At 32.9% G+C, this 19,877-nt stretch overlaps 2 protein-coding genes across 4 annotated transcripts; one reads left to right on the top strand and one right to left on the bottom strand.

The window, feature by feature from the left end:
- Window positions 1-3,959: 3,959 nt before the first annotated feature.
- LOC102628850 (polyamine oxidase 1) lies at window positions 3,960-9,699 on the top strand. 2 transcript variants are annotated; one of them, XM_006482854.3, is made up of 10 exons: window positions 3,960-4,115; window positions 4,224-4,473; window positions 4,714-4,851; window positions 5,025-5,086; window positions 5,201-5,355; window positions 6,417-6,560; window positions 7,568-7,717; window positions 8,527-8,781; window positions 8,873-8,954; window positions 9,069-9,699. In XM_006482854.3, the coding sequence occupies exons 1-10, from the start codon at window positions 4,064-4,066 to the stop codon at window positions 9,269-9,271; spliced, it is 1,491 nt and encodes a 496-aa protein (XP_006482917.1). In that variant the 5' UTR covers window positions 3,960-4,063; the 3' UTR covers window positions 9,272-9,699. The 2 variants fall into 2 exon arrangements, with proteins under 2 accessions (XP_006482917.1, XP_024956636.1); XM_025100868.2 differs by having other exon boundaries at window positions 7,565-7,717.
- A 34-nt stretch (window positions 9,700-9,733) lies between these two features.
- Window positions 9,734-17,823, bottom strand: LOC102628553 (alpha-N-acetylglucosaminidase). Of its 2 annotated transcripts, XM_006482853.4 has the most exons (19): window positions 17,377-17,823; window positions 16,614-16,687; window positions 16,150-16,361; window positions 15,599-15,720; window positions 15,438-15,523; window positions 15,110-15,204; window positions 14,839-14,920; window positions 14,510-14,616; window positions 14,259-14,289; window positions 13,955-14,072; window positions 13,795-13,845; window positions 13,529-13,638; window positions 13,261-13,363; window positions 11,645-11,743; window positions 11,453-11,563; window positions 11,063-11,307; window positions 10,458-10,695; window positions 10,188-10,266; window positions 9,734-10,097 (listed from the first exon to the last, which is right to left on the bottom strand). In XM_006482853.4, the coding sequence occupies exons 1-19, from the start codon at window positions 17,584-17,586 to the stop codon at window positions 9,835-9,837; spliced, it is 2,436 nt and encodes an 811-aa protein (XP_006482916.1). In that variant the 5' UTR covers window positions 17,587-17,823; the 3' UTR covers window positions 9,734-9,834. The 2 variants fall into 2 exon arrangements, with proteins under 2 accessions (XP_006482916.1, XP_052295430.1); XM_052439470.1 differs by lacking the exon at window positions 16,614-16,687 and having other exon boundaries at window positions 17,377-17,524.
- Between the last annotated feature and the right edge of the window lie 2,054 nt (window positions 17,824-19,877).

Here is a 19,877-nt window from a genome sequence, read left to right as displayed (position 1 = left end):
TCGCAACTTAATAACTCTCGGGGGGTAAAAGGAAAAACCAAAAAAAGAAAAACTTTTTTAACTCCACGTCACGTCGGCCGAGCTCATATCATACATGATGCGGTTGACACGTAGGTGCACGTTTTTCCTATAAATCACGTTTTAGGCGGCTAAAACTAAAAGCAAAGTGACATGAACGTTGTAATAGGAGCCGAGAGAGTTAGTAAAATACAAATATTTGAAATATCGTTTCATCCATCTGCATGTTTCATCCATTGATAGGCGTGAAACTGTGCTAAGTAATCTTCATAAAATAAAAGATTATAAAAATTTAAATCTCTGTTGTAAAAATAAAATAATCAAGGTCACTTTGAATTTAAAAATTACAATTCAATGGGAACATAAATTTTCCTTTAAATTGTCACAAGATGTTGACGTTAATTCAATTAAGACTCAAGTCTTAACAATAGCTAGAGTTTTCAACTATAGTACATGAATGGAAAGAGCAAAAGTGCAAAAACTTAAAAAAAACAAAAACAAAAAAGGAAAAAAGGAAAAAAGAAAAAAGAAAAAAGAAAAAAGAAAAAGAGAAACTATGAGTATTAATTTATTTGTAAAAATATTCAAATTACTTTTTACATTGCAATAACTCAACTCCACCACTCAAGGATGTATGGAATTCTTCTGTTAATTGAAAAAAAAAATTGTTATAAGCTGGATGATTTTTTGAGGGTTTGAAGGCATGTAACAGATGATGAACTCATATTCAACTGTAATTTGAATTATAATTAAAGTTCAAAGCCCAACATATAAAGCTTAATAGAAGTTCAAAATAGAGAAATATAAAATGGTAAACTCCTCCAACCGTTTTAAGATTAAGGAGAAATAATGCAGGCCAACTCAACCACTAGATTGTTAATTCATCGTGTCTTTGATTTCATTTCACATTAATAAAGTCTTGATATTCGTATCATCATTTAACGGCTATGCATGTCTTATTAGAATTATCAACACTAATAATGAAGAAAAACGATGATAATAAAAGTAAGAGAATTGATATTTTTGGATAAAGCACATTTCAAATCATACTATCAATTGTGATTTAATTTCTTCTTGTCAGAAAGACACATCAAATAAAACTTACTATATGTACACTTATCCTCACAAAACAGATCCGATCCCATGTTACTGACCACAACTAAAATGAGAAACTTGTGACGTCGACATGCATGTTCTCAATGGTGTTATCGAAGTAGCGATGATTTGATATAAAGAAATGAAAAACTTGGGTGCTGTTCAGCCATCGTCAAATGGTGCATTTAAAATTGAGGTTGGACAGTTGTAATTTAAAAATTATAGCATTAAAGTATTTGATAAGCATTAGCTGCTGTAACTTGAAAGTTATGTTGATGTGATTTTTTACTTGTATCATAAAAAATTTATTATATCTTTAATAATTTTATTAAAATTATTATTTTAAATTCATATTTATTATATATTACTAACTTTTATTTCATAGTTACAAATTTTTTTTTCCACAGCAACTATATCTTTTAAAGCACAACACTTCAATTTCAAACGCACCCAAAATTTCATTTTAATTCTATTAAAATGAAATTTCAATACGAGCGAGATGGTAATCCATGTCATACATAAATTTAATTAATTTCCAAATCAATAATGTATCAATACAACTTGATACAGTACTGCAACACGTTGCCATTCTTATTTTTATTTTTCCAAGAGCTGTTGCCTCTCTGGAATCTTAGCCGTACATCAAAATTTCTTGGCAACTTCAGTTCATATTCCATCTTTGACCGTTGACGCAAAAAAAAAAAAAAAACAAAAAAAAGACTCCCCCACACAATCAAGGTTGACCGTGTATTGACCACCTCGATTTAGCTGTTACGGCTGTAGAGGCACAACTCACACGTGTGCAATCAAAAGTGTCACGTGTGGCCATCGGTCTTATATCCCGTAGCCCTTCAAATGTTCAGTACTTATCCAAATTGCCAAATTGCCATTTCCCGTTTGCAAATTTGGACTTCGGCCCCTGCATGCTTGAAATTACTAAGAAGATCTCGCTAAATGACTAATTTGCCCTTTCGGCTTTCAACCCAAGATCTTAAATTAATTACTTCGAGCTAAAGCTATAAGATTTATTGTACATGCTTGTGTGAGTGTCGATGAACGTAAATACAATGCAACTTGAAGAATCTCTTTATAAACTAAATACATATATTTAATAAAATAATCACTAATTTTTATTAATTATTCATATAATATTAGATTTTGAAGGTCTCAATACAAGAGTAGCTTAACTATAAAACAATGTTTAAGTTATTTCATTTTACTTGAAATTAATTTAGAGACATACCTGAGAGAAAACTAAAACCCCTTTTTTTTTTTTAATGTAAAAATTAATATCATTAAAATGTAAGGAAATTAATGATTTTTTTAGTGGCTAAGCCGGGCTGTCAAAAAGTCAATGTGATGTAATCACAAACCCGCAAAACATTTGCATCCTTTTAAGTTTGGATAAAAATCTAATGGCTCTCACGTTTTGATAAGAAGACTGATATATATATATATATATATATATATATGGATTAGATTTATAAAGAAGTGATAAAGATGATTAATATCAACATTGCCGACATCCGTCAAGAATTTCAATTGCATTCCTCACGTTGCTACGTACATACTATGGCAGTTGTTAAGTAGCCTCATAATTCCTTAATTGTTTAACAACCAACAATTAAATGATTAAAAAATTAATTTTTAGTTAATGTGAGTTACACATGACTAACTTATGTAAAAAAAAAACACACATATTTTAATATGTTAGAGATTGTATTTTTTCTTATCTATTAATACATAAAAATATGTGTTTTTTTCTCTATTATTATTATCCTCACTTTATCATAATAATAATAATAATACATGTTTTCATTACGTACATGCACATATATAATCCAAAAGAACATAGATTTCAATATATTGAAAATTGCTTCTTCTTTTTTCTGTTAGTGTGAGTATTGCAATTTAGTGATATAACATATCCATACAATATAGGGAAAGGTTAATAATTGACCATGTGACTCTGATAGCTCGTAATACAATAGAAAAACATTGAACCGTAGGCGTAAGAAAAATAATTAGAATCAAATATATTTTATTAGTCTATTTGTTGATTTATAGTTAAAATAAACAGTGAAAGTTCAGTTTTAAGTTACTAAATTTTACAAACGTGATTATCTCTGCCTCAAATTTTAAGGTGGGGCCATTTAAACCTATTAATTTTCTTTCAACGCCCACTTTCTTTTAATTAAAATAATCGTCATATGATAACATATTATTTTTATTCATTAATTCTCAAAAATCATAAAATTACCCTTGATTAACTACTATCTCTCTATGCTATAATAATGGTTAAAAACTAAACTAGTTTCTCTCTCTTTCAATTTTTTTTAAGTATTTATTGCCCAATCAACACGTTGTCATTCTCTTAGTTTTCATTATAACATCTTAGGTTTATCTATTATTATTATTATTATTTAGAGTTTGTGCATCTGAGATTTGAAAAAAAAAATTATAATAAATTTAAAGTGGTACAAGAACTTCTTTTTTATAAATAATTTTACATGATGGGCATTGATCTTTTCACTTTGTTTAGATTGCAATAGGCTTGAATTTTGTTAATTTTTGAACAATTTCGTTTGTTAAATATAATATTTACTTCGTGTATCATAATAAATTTTGATATAAAAGAAGGAGATGAGGGAGGAAAAGTGAAGTCAAATAAGTAATTGATCAAATTATATTTTTACAATAAAATTTTTAATTCAAAAAAGGCATAATGAGAAATTTATTGGCCCCACTCAAATCTTAATAGCAATTCCAAAAGTACCCTCTTTAAATGACTAATATGCCCTTATCGACCTAAACTCCTAATCACGCGTCAGTTAATAATATATGTATATATATATATATATGAAAACCGACTACTCCCGCTATTTAAATCACTCACGACAATAGAAATAGCAAAACGCAAATTAAGCAAGCCTATACATCTCGCAATCGCATGGACTCAACTTCTCGCTCATCCGTCATCATCATCGGCGCCGGTGTCTCCGGTATACATTCGCAAACAAACATTTTTCCACACTTTATTATTTTTTTATTTTTGCCGTGGTTTTTACGGTGCCGTTTTTTTGGTGGTGGTTGTTTGAAATTAATACTAGGAATTTCGGCTGGGAAGATTTTGGCGGAGAATGGAATAGAAGACATACTGATATTGGAAGCGTCGGATAGAATAGGCGGGAGAGTCCGTAACGAGAAATTCGGAGGCGTGTCGGTGGAGCTCGGTGCCGGTTGGATCGCCGGCGTTGGTGGCAAAGAGTCCAATCCGGTCTGGGAACTCGCCTCCAAATCCGGCCTCCGAACCTGCTTCTCCGACTATACCAATGCTCGTTATAATATCTATGATCGCAGGTTCTTTTTTCTTTATTTATTTTAATTTCAATTTTAACTTCTTCAGTTAGTTAATTACCGCCATGTGCAGAGAGTCAGTTGAAGATTTTTGCAACTGAACGACGCCGTTTTCTTTGTTTCGGTTTCCGTACAGTGACATTTGCCAGTCTTTTCTGTTCCAAAATTTAGCAACATTTTGTCACATCAATTTTATATGTTTCTTCACAATAATTAAAAAAAATGTTTACGATTATACTTTAGTGGGAAGATTATTCCGAGCGGAGTAGCGGCGGATTCGTACAAGAAGGCGGTGGAATCGGCGATTGCCAATCTTAAGAATTTAGAAGCTACTAACAGTAATATCGGTGAAGTTATTAAAGCTGCCACGGAACTGCCATCGTGAGTTTCTTTTGTTTAACTTTTTATGTCACCATTAATCACAGAGTTCAGACCAACAACGTACTCTATGCGATATGAATATGCTATTTTTTTTTTCAATAACTCCAATGATTTGATACACAAATCAAAAAGAAAAAGAAAAAGAAGATTAATTATATTTTTTGGTTGTTTAGTTCGCCAAAGACACCCTTAGAGCTCGCTATTGACTTCATACTTCATGATTTTGAGATGGCAGGTTAGTCTGTACAATTTTTTTTTTCAATTTTTTTTAAATTTCTCTGTTTGGTTGCTCAGAAAATGTTGTTGTTATTTTTATGAGTGATCATTAATGGTGTTTTCTCGAGTACAGAAGTTGAGCCAATATCGACGTATGTAGATTTTGGGGAGAGGGAGTTTTTGGTAGCCGATGAGAGAGGGTATGCTCATTTACTTTACAAAATGGCTGAAGAGTTTCTTTCTACTTCTGATGGCAAAATCTTGGATAATCGTCTCAAGCTCAACAAGGTAAATCTTTATTCTTTGTTTGTTGTTATTTTATTTGTTTTCTCTTCTAGTTTGTCTGTTTTGTTAAATTATTAGCCAATCATGGGACTAAGATGAACACACATGAACAGAAACCAAGTTAATTAAAGAAAGTTTGAGAAAAAAGAGGATGGAAAAAAAAAAAAATACTAATCGCAAACTTCTTGTTTGGATCGATTGACCTACTTTTGGGAGTTTGCAGATAATGACATTTTTCAAAAATCACTTTTTACCTTTATTGTGTTTTCTCAGAAGATTTATCGGGTCAAATCCTGTTCGATGAGGAGTTTTAGTTCCATTTCATTATCTGTCAAGATTGTAATGATTTTTGAATGTTTGGAACCAAGAAATGAAAGTTGTATTGATGAGTGAGGAACGATGACCCCAGTAGGGAGGGTGACAATTTGACTCTACAAACATATTTGATTTTTCAATCATGAATCTCCTTAACAGAAAAGCACTTTTGACTAGTAGTTTTTTTTTTTAAAAAAAAAAACACATGGCCCCATGTTCTTTGTTTTGCTTACTGCCCATGGTGACCAAAGAACAGAACAAAACTCACGAGGTGAGACGTCATATCATCATATTTCATACACTTACATATGTATATATGATGAACATGCAAATCCACTGTCTTGTCATTTTCTCCCATTTATTATTATATGGTTGCTTGTAATTAAGGTTGTTTACCTCATTTGCCCAAAATTTCAAAACTCAATTGAATCAGTTGAGATATTTACTTTGCTTAAATTATTAGTAGAAGCCTACCAATACCATTTAATGTGGCCATGGGCTCTATATGCTATGCACCTCTGGCTCTGCACAGATTCTCCTTCAATTAATATTTTCCCATTTCTGCGTCTGATTTCTGAATTATGCACACTTTCCCTTGCTTTGACCGCTCAGATACTTAAGAAATGCTATCAAAATGAAAAATTGAAAGTCTCATCTGAAACTGTTTTATAATTGCAATAAATTTAAATTCTTTGATAAAAATGGTTTTATGTGATATGACGATGATTTTATGCATGGATTTGTGGCAGGTTGTGAGGGAATTACAGCACTCGAGAAACGGCGTAACAGTGAAAACAGAGGATGGTTGCGTTTACGAAGCTAATTACGTGATTTTGTCAGCTAGCATTGGCGTTCTTCAAAGTGACCTCATTTCCTTCAAGCCCCCCTTGCCCGTACGTCTCCTCTCCACCTAGTTTCCCCTTTCTCTCAATTTATGAATGCATTAAATTAATCGAAGAATCTTGACCCTCTCCTCCAGGCTTTAGGATTCATTTACTTGTTGTGCACAGTCACAGTGTGACCCACAAATATTAAATACCATCAAATTAAATGAAGTCAGATTTACTTTATCTTTATAAGGCAGTTAAGGACTTATTAGAGGCCCTACTACTTGCCAGTCCACCAATTGCCAATTGCTGACTCAAAGCAATATATATATTATAAATTGTCGAGGCTGTCTATTTATGATTCGTTCGATCCCACAGGATTTTGTAATCCAGTCCACTGATTGACGGATTGGATGTGATTTCTTTTATTTTGGTACCGTATAGAGTTGGCGTTTTGCATTTATAAGTACTATGACAGCTGTTTATTTTATAGTAGACTTTCTTGGAAATTAATGACTGAAGTTATCTGTACACTTCAAATTAACCCTTGCCTGTGGTTTTACGTTTATACATAGGTTGATATTTTTTTTTTTTTTTATTACATGAGACTATTATTCAGATTATAACTCATATTACATGAGAATATAACTGATATATATAAATCAGACAATAACTGAGATCAACATACATCAAAGCTAATGGAGCGCTGCCCAGATTTTAACCCTCTCAAATATTCGAGGGATGTCTACTCCTCGCACTGGGACAAGAAAGCAGACTGCCTTCACTCAATTTTATTTGAGGAAGGAAACACCCCACATGCATTGTGGGGGTTCGAACTTGGAGAGCAGCAGCTCTCACCACTCGGCCAAAGGCCGAGTGGCTCATAGGTTGATACTTGATAGATAGAATATGACCAAAATAATAATAATAATAATAATAATAATAATAAAAAAGAAAGAAAGAGAGAAGAAGGAAAAAATAAAAAAACAAACAAGCAAACGCACTTTACTTTTTGATGAAAATTCAATAAATTATTTGACATGGATTTTTGTTTTTTTTTTTTTTTAAAGCAGAAATGGAAAACGGAAGCCATAGAGAAGTGTGATGTTATGGTGTACACAAAGATTTTTCTCAAGTTCCCGTGTAAGTTCTGGCCTTGTAGCCCTGAAAAAGAATTTTTCATCTATGCCCACGAGCGAAGAGGCTACTACACGTTTTGGCAGGTTAGTTTTATTTCTAAACTTGTAATTATTGCCCATAAATGTCAATCACACTCGTCAATTATTATAGTATCTTCAGGAAATAGGTTTTTGATAATTGCCAATGTGTCTATTTGCCCTGAGTCTCAGGCGTAATATGATTTTAACCTTTTCGATAAATTAGTTTTTGTTGCTTATACAATGTGATGTCACATGCGTCGTATCCATGTGTTACAGAAGCGCTGGCAAAATTGTTTATTGGACAAATAGTTTTGGTACACCGAATTGGGATATTATTTGAATTCATGATCTGATAATCTGATCTCTATTCTCAGACTTGTCAAAATCATTCTTAACAAAATTATTCGTACTTAGTGTTCAATCATTAAACGGTTAATTGATGAAAATTATTTGATCTTTTGTTTCATACGGCGAAGTTTCCCAAAGATTTTGTTTCTTTGATTGATCATAACTGACTCTTTTTATTTTTTATTTTTTCTGTGGGTATGATTTTGATGAAAATACTAGTAATATATTAGTTGCTTTACTTCTTATGGAGAATATTCTCAAAAGCTGGCAATATTTGTTGCACTAACTAAGCTACAAAATGATATTCTCACAACCCATTATTCTTATTTAAAATCTACATTTGGAATCAATTTTCAAACCTGTCAAATATTAAACAATTTCTCTACTTATTTGTGGTAGATGATAATGTATAGATGAATATTATGTTATCAACGCAGATTCTTTCCTTACATTACGTCAAATAAAATATATTGGACTGGTGACTATGACATTTTAATCGAACTCTATGTTATCAATGTCATCAGCACATGGAGAATGCGTACCCCGGTTCAAATATCCTAGTTGTGACGTTGACTAACGGCGAATCAAAACGTGTCGAGGCACAACCTGATGAAGAGACATTAAAAGAAGCTATGGAGGTTCTTCAGGACATGTTTGGGCCCGATATACCTAATGCCACTGATATTCTTGTGCCCCGTTGGTGGAACAATAGGTTCCAACGCGGCAGCTACAGCAATTACCCCATCATCTCTGATAATCAACTTGTTAATAGTATTAGGGTAATCATTTCTTACTCATCTCATTGAATTTATACTGTTTTAACAATTTTTTTTTTTTTGGTTCAGTTTTAACATTGTTATACTGTTTCAGGCTCCCGTGGGAGGAATTTTCTTTACTGGTGAACATACAAGTGAAAGATTCAATGGTTACGTTCACGGTGGATATCTTGCAGGTATGTGTAGACTGTTTTTGTGACTCGAAACTTTTCTTGTTTACATTAGACTTGGAACCTATATCAATGGGATCCTATGTATACTGAGTGCACGTTTGTTTATCGATTTTACAGGTATAGACACGGGAAAAGCTGTAGTTGAAAAAATAAGGAAGGACAATGAAAGAAATAATAGCGAGACTCAGAACTTTTTGTTGGAGCCATTGTTAGCATTGACTTTGACACAGACAGAAGCGATGTCAAGTCTTCATAAATGTGATATTCCTAAACAGTTATATCTTAGTGGCAAGCTTGGAATTCCAGAAGCAATATTATGACTATATGGACCAAAATTGGTTGTTGATAATGATGACGATGAAATTATGACCAACAAGACACAGGGCCAGATGGGTTTGACTCCAGAGATTGAGCTTTCGAAGCCATCTGTAAAGCAGAATGCTGGGGACGGGGATGGGGCAGGGGCAACGGTGTCAAGAATGTGAGTGATCAGAAAGAACATGCGGAAAAGCTGCATGTATCTCTCTTCGAAAGTGCAGCTGCTACAGCATTGGATAAGGGGAAACATGATTTCTTTTAAGGCACACGTAAAAATGGTTTGGTTGTCGGCATAAGAATGAGATACGGGAAATCGAGTTACTTCATATTTGTATTGTAGATTTCTAGTACTTAGGATACATGAAATAACTATTTGCAACTTATCTGGTTTCTGAAATCTGCAATACTCCAGATGTTGATGTTTTCGCAAGTACTTGTTGGATACTCTTACATGACTAGATTAGTTATTTAATTATTTCTATATCAGATTAATAATTGAGAATGATTTTATTACAAACAACTCTATAACGAATTGTTCAGTCATTCTCTACCCATTGTGGTGAGCTCACTTGATTAATTGCTGACCAAAATATTTATCATACAATACTTTAGCAATAGCAATAGAATCTCCTTTGGCTCTTATTGGGTAATTTTTCGTACCTGTTTTCCAATTTGATTGCCAACTGATTGAAATAAAGACCCATTGTTGCCTCCATCTGTCCACCTGGAATTCAGACTTCTCTCTCAAGCTTTTAGACATATAATCGAAATACGTAGAAGCTCGGGGAAGATAGTAGTCTACTAATAATCCACTCCAGAATTTGTTTGCTGAAAAGGGTGAAGATATATTTCATGTTATAAAAACAATGAAGCACTGGGGTAACCATAACACAAACATTATCTCAGCAGTAAAGTTACCGTAATCATGAAGCTTGCTCTGTGTAGTAATGTTGGTGTCATACCACATTGTCACTTGTGTCCTTGCGTTGTACTCGTACTGAAGGAATTTTTTTTTTAAATAAAAAAAAAAAATCAACAAGGATGATACAAAAGTTAGATGAAAATAACGTGCTTACTAAAAGATAAATCAGATGGTTAAAGGGGAAAAATGTGCTGCAGACCACAATATTCGGAATTAAGGATTCATTCATTTGAGTAATATAGCAGAAAAATAGAAGCTGTTCTGACCTGAATCATTTCACTAGGATTTGTCGCCAATTTTTTTGCACTTTCAAGCCATGTTCCAAGAAGAAAATTGTCATTGGAAGCAAGTAGCTCATCAATATCCTTTATGAGCTGAAGAAACTTTTGGCTATGAATATTAAAAGCACTGGCATCCTTATGCTGAAAAGCAATCACTGCATCCATGTATACTTGGTTTGCTAGCTTTGACAGTGCCTGCCTTGTTATGTCAACCAAGTCATATCTGTCATGAAACATTAATCTTGTGTCATTAAGACTGCTCGCCAAATTGTTGAGAATTTCATTTCATTAAAATGTATCTCATCTTCAGGGTAAATTTGCAATAGAATTGTAATTGCAGGTTGAAGCAGTACCCATTGTATTATAACTTTCTTACTTGACTCGTTAGGTTTTGAATCTAACATATTAAGAAACATACTAGAAAACAAAAATTTTAATTGCACAACAGTAGGAGAAGAACTAATTTCAGAAACATTGTGTCACACTCATTGGTATCATTTGTTTACTGCAGGAACTCAGATGCCGTTTAATGCATCAAATTAGAATAGAAGAAAATGGCATAATTATGCAGATTAAGTCTGACATTTTACCTATATGTGGCGCTTCCAGCTAGAGCATTACCAGCATTCAAGAATAGTTTTAAACCCTTGATTAACTCCTGATTAGAATACCATAAATGTGCCTGAGGCATGTCAGAGTTTTCTTCAGATAAGAATCTTCTGGGTCCTGGTAAGACGTGGAGTGCATGCATCTGGTCTCGTTTTGATATGGCAGATCCAGAATGTAGTGATGGATCCCAATCTGGAAATTTAACAATGAAATCTGTGTTGTGGTCCTGCAAAATAAAAAAATTCATTATACTTGGAATTCAGATGGAAGGCCATATCCATCAACACTAGGTTCTATTTTCAAAACATCTTTTTAGCGTAAATAAAATGATAGGAGAGAAGCCCCAGCAAATCAATTAATAAATAACATACAGCAATTCCATCCGTGCAATTGTAAACCGTGTGATAAAGAATTTCCCAAGTAGCCTCAACTTCAGGAACTGCTTTACCATAGCGCCTATGGGCATATGTCTTTAGCCATTCCTACAACAGCAATGAAGTTTAAGTCAATTATACAGCCAGTTAACGTACTTCAAGTATTCAATATTGGAAATCTATTATTACCAAGACTTGAACTTTTTCATTGCGGAATGCCATTTCAGACATTAACTCATAAACAACTGGATTCTGCTCTATTCCCTCCATGCACATGCCAACACCAACCTGCATGAAGCCATTATTATAAGTTAAAAGAAGAAATCTGCCCCCAGAGAAAGGGTGTGAATGTACCAGAAAGGACAACCATACTTCTAGCCAAACAACCCCAGTGAGGGGTGGGGAGGGGGGTGGAATTGGGTTTTTAAAAAATTTCTCCAATAATATCACAATCCTACAACTCTAGCCACCAAAATCCAAAAATAATAACTACAACAATCCATATAAAGAGATGAGAGTATAAAAAACGAACACAGCGAGTTTTATGTGGTTCGGTAAACCCGTCTATGTCTACACTTCCAAGCAATTCAAGCTTGAGGATTTCACTAACCAAGCCTTATATCCTAAGGCTTCAAAATGAGTAAAACTGACTTCAAAGGTGCCCATAAACTTTAAAATCTTGAGATGATCCCACACCTCTTTACCCGAATATTTCCCACACAATCTCTAAATTTTAAAGACAGAAATGATCCTCACAAGAATATAAAAGCAAGTTATAGCACAATAATGAATTAATGAAAGTAGGTAAGCAAACAAATGCTCAAGTATGCTTAGAATGATCAAGTTTTAGTTTAAAAGGTTGTGAAATCGAGTTAGAATTTGCTTTTTATAGATAGATCAAGAAACTAGCTGTTAATCTTTTAAAATAAGGCATTCTGTGTGCAAACGTATCACTAGTAATTATGAAGCAGATAACGCTTGCTGACATTGCATGTTACCATTGAAGACTAGCGGATGATCTCCAATGTTTGATGCGGACGAGTGGACAACCGCTTGGCTGATTTCTCAATTTTTAAAATTTTATATTTTGGCCCCAAATCTGTCTAAAATCACATCTCAAACTACATATTGGCCCAAAACTTTTCAAATAGGTCCTTTTCCAGAATTTCAACAATACTTGTATGATTTCAAAATATTTAAAATTTTTCAAATTAGTCCATATGCTTGAAAACAATCTTTTTGATAAAAACACTTAATTTCTATTTTTCTTTTAAGTTTAGAAACTTTAAAATATAAAAACAAAGATAATTTAAATGCCACGATCAAGATAATAACTTGAGCTTTTAAATGCTTAATCATCCACACATTTAATCATTCTAGTTTTACAAGAAATGCAGTAAGAAAGATCACTTAAGCTAGTATCATTGATGCTTGTCCCTAACTTGATGAACTTTGTCTATGAATACTTTGAACTTGATCTCACACGAATGATTTTGTCCTTCAAGAACTAGTGAAGTTGACACAACAATATTTTTTTCCCTATTTTACCCTTGACATGTAGTTTTTTATATTCAAAATCAAGGTTTGTATAACTCTTAGCGCAACAACAACTTTAATACATTACAAGCAAAGATTTTCTTGAGTAGTATAGAGTGCAGAATATATACATTTATATATAAATAACAACAAAAAGATTGCTTCTGATTTTTGGTTGTTCCTTTTATGGCATAAATGCTTTTAATGTTAAATGTTATGCTGCTTTTGAAACAAAAATACTGAATTTTCACACACAAGACTCAACATACCATTGTTGAATTTTCACTGACACGAGCATCAACAGGACCTGAAGCAATAGAATCTAATATGCCATAAATTTCAATATTTCCCCCAAAATTATGCAACATACACCTGATACATATTCAAATTTGATCAGTGATGGACAAATTTAATTACGAAATCAAACGCCAAATATTTGAAGGATGATATCAAATGAGTTATAAGAGAGCATTGAAGATTAAAAATCTCATTGATGATGAAAGAATTTGGAAGTCTAGAGGGAAAAAAAATGGTTACCATACATAGGGGGCACCATAAAACTGAGAGGAAGTTCTCCAAATTGGTTTGACTTCGGCAAATAGATCAAGAACTATCATTTTCCCAAGTGGAACAGAATGCAAGAGTGCCTAAAATATCACCAGTTTTCAGGTAAAGAAATTGAAATACGCAAATAACCGGCAGTTCTACCGAAGTGACCTAATCATAAATAATTTAAGACTTGATGAGATTAATTTGTTTACACCCTTAAAAATTATTTTATTATTTGATATACAAATTCATACTTTCATTTGTGGTGGCTTCCAAAAAGCAGAGTCTGAGTAAAAGAGCCAGCCCTGCACATCAATGAACTTGTGAGAAGCCCTTATTTATGCAGGTGAGAAGAATGACAAAGTTTTATGGAGAATACAAAAATGACGCATATGGAAGAAATGAGGTCCATACTTGCATTAACCACACAGCATCTTTATCACCCTCGGACATGGCTTTATACACTGCAGCTCCAAGTGATGAAATATAATTTGTATCATTCGTAGGTGGAGTATTTTCATTGAATGTATCACTGCATTAAAGATGAAACTAACTCATGTTAGCTATTCTGGGCTGCAATTTGCACTTCATGTCAACCTGTGAAATACCAGTGAATTGGTGCCTCCAACCAGCATTGTTCATAAGAGGATTAATGATTTAATTGTCTACTCCATAATGGCAAGATATATATTGTTTATATGAAAATGAGGAAAAATACCAGTTGTAGATGTCAGTCACGTCCCCATATTCTGAAATATATGAAAACAAAGCCGAAAAAGGGTAAATTAAAATGTGTTAAGAAAAAGATACTGCATATGCTAGTAATAAGACATACATATCCAGCATAGTGGGGTGTGTTGTGGAAAAGAAGAACAAAGAAGAGAAAGAGGATCTTTGTTGGTCTCTTGACATCATACTTCAAGGTTAACCAAGGTTATCCTGAGAGAACAACTAAGGTAGAAAGCACACCTGCAATTTGTTGCTTTATAAAAGCCTCTCCAATTTCAACAAACAATGGATCAGTAGGATCAAGAAGGTAAGTACAGCACCATCGAGGATTACGATCGACAGTGTTCCTATAGGAACAAGAAAATTGAAAAATGAAGCTACATACTTAACAATAACATATATGGAAAGGGGAAAAACGCCAACAAGGGGATGAAGAACAAACCCGCACATGATTTAGTCTGATGCATCATAAATGATGTAAATAAATCAACTTAACAGAAGTTAATGTCCATCTGAAGTAATACAACAGTATGATGAATCATACTTATAAACCAAGAGAGATGAAATACCAGTCTCCAAGTCTGGTAATATTTGCTGAAGGAAAAATCTTCTTTAATGCTGCTGGAACATTTCCAGCGAATGATGGCAGCACTAGAACATAGAAGACATTATTTTTTATCAGCTACATCATCGAATTGAGAAAGATAACTTTAATTGTTTTCTCAATCCAATGCTTATGGAGGAAATACATATCAATAGTATCAGAGGATGTCGTGGTCATAAATCACGTTGCATGCACATAACAAAAAAATGTTATTCCATTAGGAGACTCAAGCATACCTGGAGTCATCCCCAGCTCTAGCATCCGAGATACTATCTTCTTTTGCAAAACTAGTTGTTGATTTAACCAATTTTGTGCTAAAGGCCCACCCCATCTGCAAAATGATAGTAGGTTACAAGAAGGAAACCTAATAAGTTGAGTCCATTGAAATGAATTTGCTATACCTCTACAACAGGGCAGTGAAGAAAAGTCTGATTCAACATGAAGGGGAAATATGCAATATAGTCGAAATGAAGGTTTTAAATTAAAGAATAACATCATCATGCTACCATTTCCTTCACTGTTTATATAATCAGGAAAACATGTGGAACAGTAAGAGTTATGTACCCATGTAAGTTTCCCATGCGGGCCCAAGCTAGGAACGCAGGTCCACTGAAGAAATCATTCAAATCTTCCATAGTAACATTAAAGTTCTGAAACCAACAAAAATACCAATAAGACATATTCAAGGATTTATCAAGATCTATAAGTATGGCATAATTGCTCACCATAAAAACTTTTTGCCAAATGGCTTCTTGCCCATTGAATGCCAAAGGCAGGTTAATCCCTTGAAGAGCCATCCAGTCTATCTCTTTTTCCCATCTCTCCCACTCCCACCAAACGTATGAGTCTGCACAGAATAATGTTGTGATAACATACTTGCATTCTCCATCAAATCAGCTAATGTAAAAATCTGTATTTCACTTTTTATCATATTTTTTCAGGTTCATCACTGATTAAAACTTAACTTTTATTAAAGATGAGGGTACTGGAAACTCTAGATATGAAGAGAAGGCATTCTACAAGTGTATAGAGGCTAAAGTAGTCAGTATTTTTGTTGTATCAATAGGCTATCTTGTACCAAGTTTACAAAATTAGTACTTATAATAATGGTTAGCGTACCCATACATACTAAATTCATACTATGAAAGAACCACATAAGAAATACTTGTTATCTTAAGATCAACTTGATCAGTATATATCTAGACTCTGACATTTTTCACAACATATCAGATTGGACCAATAATTAGTTAGCAGAGATCACTGAAAGACATCTTACAACTGGATGTAACAACATTTTGGTAATAGTTCCATGGTACTGGCCGTTGAATCTTCACACCACCATCTGTTACATGAGGAAGTGATCCTGGCTTGGGAACAGATGCAATCTGAAAGCCACCAGTCTTCTCCCATGAAACATGAGCGCCACACCAATACTTGATATACCAATGGAGGCCAGATGTAATTTCAACTGCTGTGGTTCCTTTAATCCTAAGAGATAAAGATAACAAACAACAAGTTCACAAATACTCAACACACATCATTATTTTTCGTAACAAAAGATATTGTCATCCCTTCTCACATATAGGATGCAAGCAAAGGAAAACATGTCCATTACAGATCTAAAGATGATATAATGGTGTAGATACACTCTATTTAAGTAAACATGTCAACTGGTTCGGAGTTGAGAACTGAAAAATACCATCTGCTCTACATTTTTCAATGAGAGTGAATATCACATACGTTATTTCAGGCTCATTCTGGCTAGTTCGTTTGTAATTATCTATTAAAAAGCAGCTGGATCCTCCACAAACATCCTGATATTTGGAAGAGCAGATAGTTATCATCATTATATATAAATGATGGGAAAACACACACACAACATGGATATAAGGAACAGTGAAGCTATACTACTTCCTGTCTAACAATGAACTATTGCTAGCAATTATGGCCTAAAAATCCATTTCTGAAATTTTCAATGCTCGCTTATTTATCAGAGTAATCAAACAGATCAATCTGAGCAGGAGGGAACAAAAACAAAAGTTATAGATGCACTGTTACTGAAAGGAAATGATACAGAGATGATAATATGCAATAAATCAAAACAGATAAAGCCAAGTTTAAATTTGAAAAGACACAAAACACAAAATGAGCCTCGGAACACACACTGTCCTGTCCCACTGATCATGCTCTGTTTGGCCATAGAAAGAAAGGAGTTGTCTGAGTCTACCCTCTATCCAGAAAAGTTAACTGTTAACTACAATTAAGGTGAAGCAAGTATATAACAACAATCATTCAATCAACCCAGGTCAAATTTGAATGATCAAAACAAACGTAAACACAACATAACATATAATCAAGTGGGCACCAAGCAGAAATTATCCCATTTCTTAAAATCGAATCTCAGCCAGATGAAAAAAAAGTCGTGCATAAGCTGAAAACTGAAAAAATAACAAATTAATTTTTAAAAGAAGAAACACCGAACCATTTAAGGTAAAGGAAATACCTTTGAGACAATTTTGAAGTGAAAGCTGTTTACATGGGTAGGTAGCAATCTCTGCAATACAGCTTTAGCTGCTGACTCTTGAACTGATGAATTTACCCGTTTAGAATCCAAACGGTCAAGTAAAACATCTATTCCTTCTAGTTTTGATACAAATGGATGCGGCAATGCAGTGAAAATTAAAACGAAGAAAAGAAGATTCAAACTGGACATGGTTTATGTCTGTCCTTTGACTATTCCGGTGAAGATGACACAGTGACCAAGCGCGCATATATATATATTTGTAATGTAATTGAATTTGATAAACAAACTATAAAAGAACCAAACAAAAAGCAAGACAACTCACGTGCCGGTTTAGTGAAAAACATGAAGCAATTAACGATTTTTCTTTTGAGTTTATCTTGTTTCTTGAAAAAAATGACAAACTAACTGACAATCAAGTTACTTGTTTCTTGAAAAAAATGACAAACTAACTGACAATCAAGTCAAGTGTTTTTTCACCAATTCACCTTTCGTCCAATGAAAGAAGCTTTACACTTATAATATTGAGTGTAAGAGTTCGAGCCTCTATAAAAATATTATGAAGGTTAATTTTTATTTTTTTTTAATTATTAATTAATTGAGTGAAAATAGTCACTTCCTTAAAAAATATGAGTGGAGCAGACACCCCTCAAATATTAGAGGAGATTTAAACCTAAAATATTAGAAAATGTTTAAAATATTTAGGTATATACTTCAGTGTGTCAATGTATAATGATAGTCCTAATTATATAATATGATTATAAATATTAATTATAATATTTAATATAATATCAGTAATATCTGTGTATAACAGACTTAAAAAAAAGTTAAATGTTTTTTCATTGACTAAGAAACTGAAACTCTTGATTTATAAAATAAAATTGGTGATGACTGTGCACTGCAAGACTTTCTTGTACGACAACAAATCAACTTTTTATATTTGGACTTTACAACTTAGATGTGTTGCTATGTGCGTTTCTGGACTAAAGTTGGGACTTTACAACTTAGTAGTGGCAGTTAGGGATGGCAATGGGGAGGGGAGGAGACCAATCTCTCCGTATTCATCTTTAATATTTTATATATGTCCCCGTTTCCTCTCCATTCCCGTTAAAATTATTTAAGAGAATTTTCATCCTCTCCCCGAATAATAACGGGAGATCCTCGAGGGTCCCCGATCCCCGAATAATTAATATATTTTTTTATTTTTAATTTTGAGTTAATCATATTAAAATAAAAAAATTCAAATAAAAGTAAAGTTCGAATATATCTTATATTAATATCCATTACAAAAGTCACATACATTAAATTAGTAAGTAACGCAACATACAAGGGATACAAATTATCATGAACAAATAAATAATCTAATACAAAATTATTACAAATAAAATCAAATTTAGATTCAAAATTAACTTTTCAATGGTGGCGTGGGCACTTTATAAATGTGGACTATTCCCTTTACAGCACAATAGTTAAGTCGAAGCAAATCAAGAGCAAATATTAGATTAGATTAGATATTAAAAGTGTGATTTGTTGTGGGCAATTATAACATCGAAAAATAAATAAAAAATAGATTTAAGTTTAAAATATTTAATGAATATTAAAATTAAAACAAAAGTTTTGGGCTAATAGAATCTGTCTGGTCTTTTTAATGTCATAAATAAAAATTTAGGACTTTAATTAGTTAATTAGGCCTAAAAGTTTAATAATATAAATATTTTGATATTTTTTATTTTTACCAATACTTATAATTTTATAATTTAAATTTTATTATTTATTTACTAGTAATTTTAAAAAATAAAAATTAAATTAAAAATTAAAATGGGAAAATGGGTAGGGGATGGGGATTCCACCTCATCCCCGTCCCCTCCCCGAATAAAAAATTGGGTAAAAAAATTTTCCCGTTCCTTCCCCGAATAAGAAATTGGGTATGAAATTATCCACATATCCTCCCCGAATAGGAAAAATCCCCGAAGATACCCGTCCCCGTTGGGATTTTTGCCATCCCTAGTGGCAATGTTACTTGTGTCGGTTTTTGGAAGAATTGCATACTAAATATGAAGAAGAGATTGTGGAATCTTACACGTAAGACTTGGCTTTTATCTTTTAATGATTCTTTTCTTGTTTTGTTCCCTGAAGTTTTCCATCCAATTACTCTTGTTCAAGCGATAAAGCATTGTAAAATGGAGAAGATGGTTAAATGTTATTTTTTCAATCTCTATGGAAAGGGTATAGTTTAGTCATCCTTGTGTTTTACCAGGCCTTATCCTTTATTTAAAAATAAATTTGACTCATTTTAATCTTGGTTTTGCTTGTTATGATAACTTGACTCTCTCAACTAATATAATATTCATCTACTAGATGATAGAATTATAATTTTACAAATTATTATGTTTATTGTCTAAAACACATAATTTTGAGAGTCAAATTGAGATTCAAATATCAGGACTCCTAACATTTTCAATCTTGTTTGATTAAGTTTATTA

This window comes from Citrus sinensis, chromosome 4, assembly GCF_022201045.2.
Source record: "Citrus sinensis cultivar Valencia sweet orange chromosome 4, DVS_A1.0, whole genome shotgun sequence".
In the NCBI taxonomy this organism is placed as follows: Eukaryota; Viridiplantae; Streptophyta; class Magnoliopsida; order Sapindales; family Rutaceae; genus Citrus; species Citrus sinensis.
The sequence above is the reverse complement of the archived record's forward strand: the minus strand, read 5'-3'. Positions and strand labels throughout refer to the sequence as shown.